Here is an 11,386-nt window from a genome sequence, read left to right on the forward strand (position 1 = left end):
GCAGAAACCCTGAAAAAATACAATGTAGAGCAGAGAAATATCCACATAAATCTATTGGAGAAATTGGCCAAGTAGTTCACTGCAATGTAACCTATGGGCTTATCTGTAGAAATGAGGAGCAAAAAGGAGAACTGCATATATGTCTTAATTATCAAATAAAGGTTTTATGCTGTGATGACTACAGTCACTGCCAAACAACAGCAGTAACATTTACTCCATTGACTGAAACTTCTACACAAATATCTACAACTACAGAAATTACATCCTTTTCATCCACAATAACATCAATACCAATAACTAAAACTTCTGAAAGCACAACATTCAAACCTTCAACTACTACAGGAACAACCACAAGCACATTCACATCGGAAAAAACAACTCCTGTGTCCAAATCTCCTTCAACGGCTCATCCTTGTATAAAAGAAGAATGTGAATGGTCAATATGGTATGATGCCAGCTACCCGGGATCTGGATATGATGATGGAGATTTTGATACAATTCAGAACATTAGAAAAAAGGGATACAAAGTCTGTGATAACAGGAAAGCTGTGGAATGCAGAGCAGTAAGGTTTCCTAACACACCATATCCCCTCCTGGAGCAACATATCACGTGTAACACAGAAGAAGGGTTGATATGCTACAATAAAGACCAATTACCACCAATCTGCTATAACTACATGCTCAGATTCCTGTGTTGCAGGAATAAAACAGTACCGTGCACTACAACAACACTGCCTCACACAACTAAAAAACAAACATCAACAACATTCCAGTCTACAAAGACAATGATAACATCCACAGAATTCACAACAACAGAAACACCAATAATACACACATACAAGCCAAGCACTACTAAACAAACAACCCCCAAAACTGCACATATCCACACGTCAATTACTTCAGAACAAACAACAACGCAGATATCAACACCAACTACATGGACTGAAATACCCACAAATGTAACATCAACAGCCACCATGAGCAGTATCCCGACTGTTACGCCCACCGTCACGCCCAGCGTCACACCGACCACCTGTCATCGGGAGACGTGCGTGTGGAGCGAGTGGTTCGATGTCGACTTCCCCTCTGCGGGGCCCGGCCAGGGAGACTTTGAAACCTACCAGCACATCAGGGCCGCCGGGCAGAAAGTCTGTCGGCACCCCAGAGACATCCAGTGCCAGGCGGAGGACTACCCCGAAGTTTCCATCGAGCACGTCGGGCAGGTTGTGCAGTGCGACGTCAACTTCGGGCTGGTGTGCAAGAACGAAGACCAGCTTGGCAAGTTTAAGATGTGCCTGAACTACAAGATCCGCGTCCTCTGCTGCGAACTCAACCCGCACTGCCGCGTCCCCACCATCACGCCCATCACCAGCCCCACCACCACCACCACCAGCCCATCGACGGCCATCTCCACGGAAACCTTCCCCACAGTCACCACCTCCACCAGCACCATCCCCACCTCCTCCGAAACCACTACGCCCATCACCACCGTCACCAGCATCCCCACTTCCACTCCCACCGTCACGCCCACCGTCACGCCCAGCGTCACACCGACCACCTGTCATCGGGAGACGTGCGTGTGGAGCGAGTGGTTCGATGTCGACTTCCCCTCTGCGGGGCCCGGCCAGGGAGACTTTGAAACCTACCAGCACATCAGGGCCGCCGGGCAGAAAGTCTGTCGGCACCCCAGAGACATCCAGTGCCAGGCGGAGGACTACCCCGAAGTTTCCATCGAGCACGTCGGGCAGGTTGTGCAGTGCGACGTCAACTTCGGGCTGGTGTGCAAGAACGAAGACCAGCTTGGCAAGTTTAAGATGTGCCTGAACTACAAGATCCGCGTCCTCTGCTGCGAACTCAACCCGCACTGCCGCGTCCCCACCATCACGCCCATCACCAGCCCCACCACCACCACCACCAGCCCATCGACGGCCATCTCCACGGAAACCTTCCCCACAGTCACCACCTCCACCAGCACCATCCCCACCTCCTCCGAAACCACTACGCCCATCACCACCGTCACCAGCATCCCCACTTCCACTCCCACCGTCACGCCCACCGTCACGCCCAGCGTCACACCGACCACCTGTCATCGGGAGACGTGCGTGTGGAGCGAGTGGTTCGATGTCGACTTCCCCTCTGCGGGGCCCGGCCAGGGAGACTTTGAAACCTACCAGCACATCAGGGCCGCCGGGCAGAAAGTCTGTCGGCACCCCAGAGACATCCAGTGCCAGGCGGAGGACTACCCCGAAGTTTCCATCGAGCACGTCGGGCAGGTTGTGCAGTGCGACGTCAACTTCGGGCTGGTGTGCAAGAACGAAGACCAGCTTGGCAAGTTTAAGATGTGCCTGAACTACAAGATCCGCGTCCTCTGCTGCGAACTCAACCCGCACTGCCGCGTCCCCACCATCACGCCCATCACCAGCCCCACCACCACCACCACCAGCCCATCGACGGCCATCTCCACGGAAACCTTCCCCACAGTCACCACCTCCACCAGCACCATCCCCACCTCCTCCGAAACCACTACGCCCATCACCACCGTCACCAGCATCCCCACTTCCACTCCCACCGTCACGCCCACCGTCACGCCCAGCGTCACACCGACCACCTGTCATCGGGAGACGTGCGTGTGGAGCGAGTGGTTCGATGTCGACTTCCCCTCTGCGGGGCCCGGCCAGGGAGACTTTGAAACCTACCAGCACATCAGGGCCGCCGGGCAGAAAGTCTGTCGGCACCCCAGAGACATCCAGTGCCAGGCGGAGGACTACCCCGAAGTTTCCATCGAGCACGTCGGGCAGGTTGTGCAGTGCGACGTCAACTTCGGGCTGGTGTGCAAGAACGAAGACCAGCTTGGCAAGTTTAAGATGTGCCTGAACTACAAGATCCGCGTCCTCTGCTGCGAACTCAACCCGCACTGCCGCGTCCCCACCATCACGCCCATCACCAGCCCCACCACCACCACCACCAGCCCATCGACGGCCATCTCCACGGAAACCTTCCCCACAGTCACCACCTCCACCAGCACCATCCCCACCTCCTCCGAAACCACTACGCCCATCACCACCGTCACCAGCATCCCCACTTCCACTCCCACCGTCACGCCCACCGTCACGCCCAGCGTCACACCGACCACCTGTCATCGGGAGACGTGCGTGTGGAGCGAGTGGTTCGATGTCGACTTCCCCTCTGCGGGGCCTGGCCAGGGAGACTTTGAAACCTACCAGCACATCAGGGCCGCCGGGCAGAAAGTCTGTCGGCACCCCAGAGACATCCAGTGCCAGGCGGAGGACTACCCCGAAGTTTCCATCGAGCACGTCGGGCAGGTTGTGCAGTGCGACGTCAACTTCGGGCTGGTGTGCAAGAACGAAGACCAGCTTGGCAAGTTTAAGATGTGCCTGAACTACAAGATCCGCGTCCTCTGCTGCGAACTCAACCCGCACTGCCGCGTCCCCACCATCACGCCCATCACCAGCCCCACCACCACCACCACCAGCCCAACGACGGCCATCTCCACGGAAACCTTCCCCACAGTCACCACCTCCACCAGCACCATCCCCACCTCCTCCGAAACCACTACGCCCATCACCACCGTCACCAGCATCCCCACTTCCACTCCCACCGTCACGCCCACCGTCACGCCCAGCGTCACACCGACCACCTGTCATCGGGAGACGTGCGTGTGGAGCGAGTGGTTCGATGTCGACTTCCCCTCTGCGGGGCCCGGCCAGGGAGACTTTGAAACCTACCAGCACATCAGGGCCGCCGGGCAGAAAGTCTGTCGGCACCCCAGAGACATCCAGTGCCAGGCGGAGGACTACCCCGAAGTTTCCATCGAGAACGTCGGGCAGGTTGTGCAGTGCGACGTCAACTTCGGGCTGGTGTGCAAGAACGAAGACCAGCTTGGCAAGTTTAAGATGTGCCTGAACTACAAGATCCGCGTCCTCTGCTGCGAACTCAACCCGCACTGCCGCGTCCCCACCATCACGCCCATCACCAGCCCCACCACCACCACCACCAGCCCATCGACGGCCATCTCCACGGAAACCTTCCCCACAGTCACCACCTCCACCAGCACCATCCCCACCTCCTCCGAAACCACTACGCCCATCACCACCGTCACCAGCATCCCCACTTCCACTCCCACCGTCACGCCCACCGTCACGCCCAGCGTCACACCGACCACCTGTCATCGGGAGACGTGCGTGTGGAGCGAGTGGTTCGATGTCGACTTCCCCTCTGCGGGGCCCGGCCAGGGAGACTTTGAAACCTACCAGCACATCAGGGCCGCCGGGCAGAAAGTCTGTCGGCACCCCAGAGACATCCAGTGCCAGGCGGAGGACTACCCCGAAGTTTCCATCGAGAACGTCGGGCAGGTTGTGCAGTGCGACGTCAACTTCGGGCTGGTGTGCAAGAACGAAGACCAGCTTGGCAAGTTTAAGATGTGCCTGAACTACAAGATCCGCGTCCTCTGCTGCGAACTCAACCCGCACTGCCGCGTCCCCACCATCACGCCCATCACCAGCCCCACCACCACCACCACCAGCCCATCGACGGCCATCTCCACGGAAACCTTCCCCACAGTCACCACCTCCACCAGCACCATCCCCACCTCCTCCGAAACCACTACGCCCATCACCACCGTCACCAGCATCCCCACTTCCACTCCCACCGTCACGCCCACCGTCACGCCCAGCGTCACACCGACCACCTGTCATCGGGAGACGTGCGTGTGGAGCGAGTGGTTCGATGTCGACTTCCCCTCTGCGGGGCCTGGCCAGGGAGACTTTGAAACCTACCAGCACATCAGGGCCGCCGGGCAGAAAGTCTGTCGGCACCCCAGAGACATCCAGTGCCAGGCGGAGGACTACCCCGAAGTTTCCATCGAGCACGTCGGGCAGGTTGTGCAGTGCGACGTCAACTTCGGGCTGGTGTGCAAGAACGAAGACCAGCTTGGCAAGTTTAAGATGTGCCTGAACTACAAGATCCGCGTCCTCTGCTGCGAACTCAACCCGCACTGCCGCGTCCCCACCATCACGCCCATCACCAGCCCCACCACCACCACCACCAGCCCAACGACGGCCATCTCCACGGAAACCTTCCCCACAGTCACCACCTCCACCAGCACCATCCCCACCTCCTCCGAAACCACTACGCCCATCACCACCGTCACCAGCATCCCCACTTCCACTCCCACCGTCACGCCCACCGTCACGCCCAGCGTCACACCGACCACCTGTCATCGGGAGACGTGCGTGTGGAGCGAGTGGTTCGATGTCGACTTCCCCTCTGCGGGGCCCGGCCAGGGAGACTTTGAAACCTACCAGCACATCAGGGCCGCCGGGCAGAAAGTCTGTCGGCACCCCAGAGACATCCAGTGCCAGGCGGAGGACTACCCCGAAGTTTCCATCGAGAACGTCGGGCAGGTTGTGCAGTGCGACGTCAACTTCGGGCTGGTGTGCAAGAACGAAGACCAGCTTGGCAAGTTTAAGATGTGCCTGAACTACAAGATCCGCGTCCTCTGCTGCGAACTCAACCCGCACTGCCGCGTCCCCACCATCACGCCCATCACCAGCCCCACCACCACCACCACCAGCCCATCGACGGCCATCTCCACGGAAACCTTCCCCACAGTCACCACCTCCACCAGCACCATCCCCACCTCCTCCGAAACCACTACGCCCATCACCACCGTCACCAGCATCCCCACTTCCACTCCCACCGTCACGCCCACCGTCACGCCCAGCGTCACACCGACCACCTGTCATCGGGAGACGTGCGTGTGGAGCGAGTGGTTCGATGTCGACTTCCCCTCTGCGGGGCCCGGCCAGGGAGACTTTGAAACCTACCAGCACATCAGGGCCGCCGGGCAGAAAGTCTGTCGGCACCCCAGAGACATCCAGTGCCAGGCGGAGGACTACCCCGAAGTTTCCATCGAGAACGTCGGGCAGGTTGTGCAGTGCGACGTCAACTTCGGGCTGGTGTGCAAGAACGAAGACCAGCTTGGCAAGTTTAAGATGTGCCTGAACTACAAGATCCGCGTCCTCTGCTGCGAACTCAACCCGCACTGCCGCGTCCCCACCATCACGCCCATCACCAGCCCCACCACCACCACCACCAGCCCATCGACGGCCATCTCCACGGAAACCTTCCCCACAGTCACCACCTCCACCAGCACCATCCCCACCTCCTCCGAAACCACTACGCCCATCACCACCGTCACCAGCATCCCCACTTCCACTCCCACCGTCACGCCCACCGTCACGCCCAGCGTCACACCGACCACCTGTCATCGGGAGACGTGCGTGTGGAGCGAGTGGTTCGATGTCGACTTCCCCTCTGCGGGGCCCGGCCAGGGAGACTTTGAAACCTACCAGCACATCAGGGCCGCCGGGCAGAAAGTCTGTCGGCACCCCAGAGACATCCAGTGCCAGGCGGAGGACTACCCCGAAGTTTCCATCGAGCACGTCGGGCAGGTTGTGCAGTGCGACGTCAACTTCGGGCTGGTGTGCAAGAACGAAGACCAGCTTGGCAAGTTTAAGATGTGCCTGAACTACAAGATCCGCGTCCTCTGCTGCGAACTCAACCCGCACTGCCGCGTCCCCACCATCACGCCCATCACCAGCCCCACCACCACCACCACCAGCCCATCGACGGCCATCTCCAAGGAAACCTTCCCCACAGTCACCACCTCCACCAGCACCATCCCCACCTCCTCCAAAACCACTACGCCCATCACCACCGTCACCAGCATCCCCACTTCCACTCCCACCGTCACGCCCACCGTCACGCCCAGCGTCACACCGACCACCTGTCATCGGGAGACGTGCGTGTGGAGCGAGTGGTTCGATGTCGACTTCCCCTCTGCGGGGCCCGGCCAGGGAGACTTTGAAACCTACCAGCACATCAGGGCCGCCGGGCAGAAAGTCTGTCGGCACCCCAGAGACATCCAGTGCCAGGCGGAGGACTACCCCGAAGTTTCCATCGAGCACGTCGGGCAGGTTGTGCAGTGCGACGTCAACTTCGGGCTGGTGTGCAAGAACGAAGACCAGCTTGGCAAGTTTAAGATGTGCCTGAACTACAAGATCCGCGTCCTCTGCTGCGAACTCAACCCGCACTGCCGCGTCCCCACCATCACGCCCATCACCAGCCCCACCACCACCACCACCAGCCCATCGACGGCCATCTCCACGGAAACCTTCCCCACAGTCACCACCTCCACCAGCACCATCCCCACCTCCTCCGAAACCACTACGCCCATCACCACCGTCACCAGCATCCCCACTTCCACTCCCACCGTCACGCCCACCGTCACGCCCAGCGTCACACCGACCACCTGTCATCGGGAGACGTGCGTGTGGAGCGAGTGGTTCGATGTCGACTTCCCCTCTGCGGGGCCCGGCCAGGGAGACTTTGAAACCTACCAGCACATCAGGGCCGCCGGGCAGAAAGTCTGTCGGCACCCCAGAGACATCCAGTGCCAGGCGGAGGACTACCCCGAAGTTTCCATCGAGCACGTCGGGCAGGTTGTGCAGTGCGACGTCAACTTCGGGCTGGTGTGCAAGAACGAAGACCAGCTTGGCAAGTTTAAGATGTGCCTGAACTACAAGATCCGCGTCCTCTGCTGCGAACTCAACCCGCACTGCCGCGTCCCCACCATCACGCCCATCACCAGCCCCACCACCACCACCACCAGCCCATCGACGGCCATCTCCACGGAAACCTTCCCCACAGTCACCACCTCCACCAGCACCATCCCCACCTCCTCCGAAACCACTACGCCCATCACCACCGTCACCAGCATCCCCACTTCCACTCCCACCGTCACGCCCACCGTCACGCCCAGCGTCACACCGACCACCTGTCATCGGGAGACGTGCGTGTGGAGCGAGTGGTTCGATGTCGACTTCCCCTCTGCGGGGCCCGGCCAGGGAGACTTTGAAACCTACCAGCACATCAGGGCCGCCGGGCAGAAAGTCTGTCGGCACCCCAGAGACATCCAGTGCCAGGCGGAGGACTACCCCGAAGTTTCCATCGAGAACGTCGGGCAGGTTGTGCAGTGCGACGTCAACTTCGGGCTGGTGTGCAAGAACGAAGACCAGCTTGGCAAGTTTAAGATGTGCCTGAACTACAAGATCCGCGTCCTCTGCTGCGAACTCAACCCGCACTGCCGCGTCCCCACCATCACGCCCATCACCAGCCCCACCACCACCACCACCACCAGCCCATCGACGGCCATCTCCACGGAAACCTTCCCCACAGTCACCACCTCCACCAGCACCATCCCCACCTCCTCCGAAACCACTACGCCCATCACCACCGTCACCAGCATCCCCACTTCCACTCCCACCGTCACGCCCACCGTCACGCCCAGCGTCACACCGACCACCTGTCATCGGGAGACGTGCGTGTGGAGCGAGTGGTTCGATGTCGACTTCCCCTCTGCGGGGCCCGGCCAGGGAGACTTTGAAACCTACCAGCACATCAGGGCCGCCGGGCAGAAAGTCTGTCGGCACCCCAGAGACATCCAGTGCCAGGCGGAGGACTACCCCGAAGTTTCCATCGAGAACGTCGGGCAGGTTGTGCAGTGCGACGTCAACTTCGGGCTGGTGTGCAAGAACGAAGACCAGCTTGGCAAGTTTAAGATGTGCCTGAACTACAAGATCCGCGTCCTCTGCTGCGAACTCAACCCGCACTGCCGCGTCCCCACCATCACGCCCATCACCAGCCCCACCACCACCACCACCAGCCCATCGACGGCCATCTCCACGGAAACCTTCCCCACAGTCACCACCTCCACCAGCACCATCCCCACCTCCTCCGAAACCACTACGCCCATCACCACCGTCACCAGCATCCCCACTTCCACTCCCACCGTCACGCCCACCGTCACGCCCAGCGTCACACCGACCACCTGTCATCGGGAGACGTGCGTGTGGAGCGAGTGGTTCGATGTCGACTTCCCCTCTGCGGGGCCCGGCCAGGGAGACTTTGAAACCTACCAGCACATCAGGGCCGCCGGGCAGAAAGTCTGTCGGCACCCCAGAGACATCCAGTGCCAGGCGGAGGACTACCCCGAAGTTTCCATCGAGCACGTCGGGCAGGTTGTGCAGTGCGACGTCAACTTCGGGCTGGTGTGCAAGAACGAAGACCAGCTTGGCAAGTTTAAGATGTGCCTGAACTACAAGATCCGCGTCCTCTGCTGCGAACTCAACCCGCACTGCCGCGTCCCCACCATCACGCCCATCACCAGCCCCACCACCACCACCACCAGCCCATCGACGGCCATCTCCACGGAAACCTTCCCCACAGTCACCACCTCCACCAGCACCATCCCCACCTCCTCCGAAACCACTACGCCCATCACCACCGTCACCAGCATCCCCACTTCCACTCCCACCGTCACGCCCACCGTCACGCCCAGCGTCACACCGACCACCTGTCATCGGGAGACGTGCGTGTGGAGCGAGTGGTTCGATGTCGACTTCCCCTCTGCGGGGCCCGGCCAGGGAGACTTTGAAACCTACCAGCACATCAGGGCCGCCGGGCAGAAAGTCTGTCGGCACCCCAGAGACATCCAGTGCCAGGCGGAGGACTACCCCGAAGTTTCCATCGAGCACGTCGGGCAGGTTGTGCAGTGCGACGTCAACTTCGGGCTGGTGTGCAAGAACGAAGACCAGCTTGGCAAGTTTAAGATGTGCCTGAACTACAAGATCCGCGTCCTCTGCTGCGAACTCAACCCGCACTGCCGCGTCCCCACCATCACGCCCATCACCAGCCCCACCACCACCACCACCAGCCCATCGACGGCCATCTCCACGGAAACCTTCCCCACAGTCACCACCTCCACCAGCACCATCCCCACCTCCTCCGAAACCACTACGCCCATCACCACCGTCACCAGCATCCCCACTTCCACTCCCACCGTCACGCCCACCGTCACGCCCAGCGTCACACCGACCACCTGTCATCGGGAGACGTGCGTGTGGAGCGAGTGGTTCGATGTCGACTTCCCCTCTGCGGGGCCCGGCCAGGGAGACTTTGAAACCTACCAGCACATCAGGGCCGCCGGGCAGAAAGTCTGTCGGCACCCCAGAGACATCCAGTGCCAGGCGGAGGACTACCCCGAAGTTTCCATCGAGAACGTCGGGCAGGTTGTGCAGTGCGACGTCAACTTCGGGCTGGTGTGCAAGAACGAAGACCAGCTTGGCAAGTTTAAGATGTGCCTGAACTACAAGATCCGCGTCCTCTGCTGCGAACTCAACCCGCACTGCCGCGTCCCCACCATCACGCCCATCACCAGCCCCACCACCACCACCACCACCAGCCCATCGACGGCCATCTCCACGGAAACCTTCCCCACAGTCACCACCTCCACCAGCACCATCCCCACCTCCTCCGAAACCACTACGCCCATCACCACCGTCACCAGCATCCCCACTTCCACTCCCACCGTCACGCCCACCGTCACGCCCAGCGTCACACCGACCACCTGTCATCGGGAGACGTGCGTGTGGAGCGAGTGGTTCGATGTCGACTTCCCCTCTGCGGGGCCCGGCCAGGGAGACTTTGAAACCTACCAGCACATCAGGGCCGCCGGGCAGAAAGTCTGTCGGCACCCCAGAGACATCCAGTGCCAGGCGGAGGACTACCCCGAAGTTTCCATCGAGAACGTCGGGCAGGTTGTGCAGTGCGACGTCAACTTCGGGCTGGTGTGCAAGAACGAAGACCAGCTTGGCAAGTTTAAGATGTGCCTGAACTACAAGATCCGCGTCCTCTGCTGCGAACTCAACCCGCACTGCCGCGTCCCCACCATCACGCCCATCACCAGCCCCACCACCACCACCACCAGCCCATCGACGGCCATCTCCACGGAAACCTTCCCCACAGTCACCACCTCCACCAGCACCATCCCCACCTCCTCCGAAACCACTACGCCCATCACCACCGTCACCAGCATCCCCACTTCCACTCCCACCGTCACGCCCACCGTCACGCCCAGCGTCACACCGACCACCTGTCATCGGGAGACGTGCGTGTGGAGCGAGTGGTTCGATGTCGACTTCCCCTCTGCGGGGCCCGGCCAGGGAGACTTTGAAACCTACCAGCACATCAGGGCCGCCGGGCAGAAAGTCTGTCGGCACCCCAGAGACATCCAGTGCCAGGCGGAGGACTACCCCGAAGTTTCCATCGAGCACGTCGGGCAGGTTGTGCAGTGCGACGTCAACTTCGGGCTGGTGTGCAAGAACGAAGACCAGCTTGGCAAGTTTAAGATGTGCCTGAACTACAAGATCCGCGTCCTCTGCTGCGAACTCAACCCGCACTGCCGCGTCCCCACCATCACGCCCATCACCAGCCCCACCACCACCACCACCAGCCCATCGACGGC

At 60.4% G+C, this 11,386-nt stretch overlaps 1 protein-coding gene across 1 annotated transcript in view; it reads left to right on the plus strand.

Annotated features, from left to right (window-relative positions):
- The window catches only part of MUC5AC (mucin 5AC, oligomeric mucus/gel-forming), a 54,974-nt gene that overhangs the window by 23,481 nt on the left and 20,107 nt on the right, over nucleotides 1-11,386 (plus strand). Inside the window, exons 32-34 of the mRNA XM_088525797.1 lie at nucleotides 317-10,361; nucleotides 10,888-10,902; nucleotides 11,271-11,272. Of these exons, the coding sequence (XP_088381923.1) occupies nucleotides 317-10,361; nucleotides 10,888-10,902; nucleotides 11,271-11,272 (10,062 nt within the window). The remainder of the gene's footprint in view (nucleotides 1-316; nucleotides 10,362-10,887; nucleotides 10,903-11,270; nucleotides 11,273-11,386) is intronic.

The sequence above is a fragment of the Tinamus guttatus genome, unplaced genomic scaffold (assembly GCF_059628265.1).
Source record: "Tinamus guttatus ecotype Peru unplaced genomic scaffold, ASM5962826v1 Tinamus_guttatus_pri_ptg000240l, whole genome shotgun sequence".
NCBI classification, from domain to species: Eukaryota; Metazoa; Chordata; class Aves; order Tinamiformes; family Tinamidae; genus Tinamus; species Tinamus guttatus.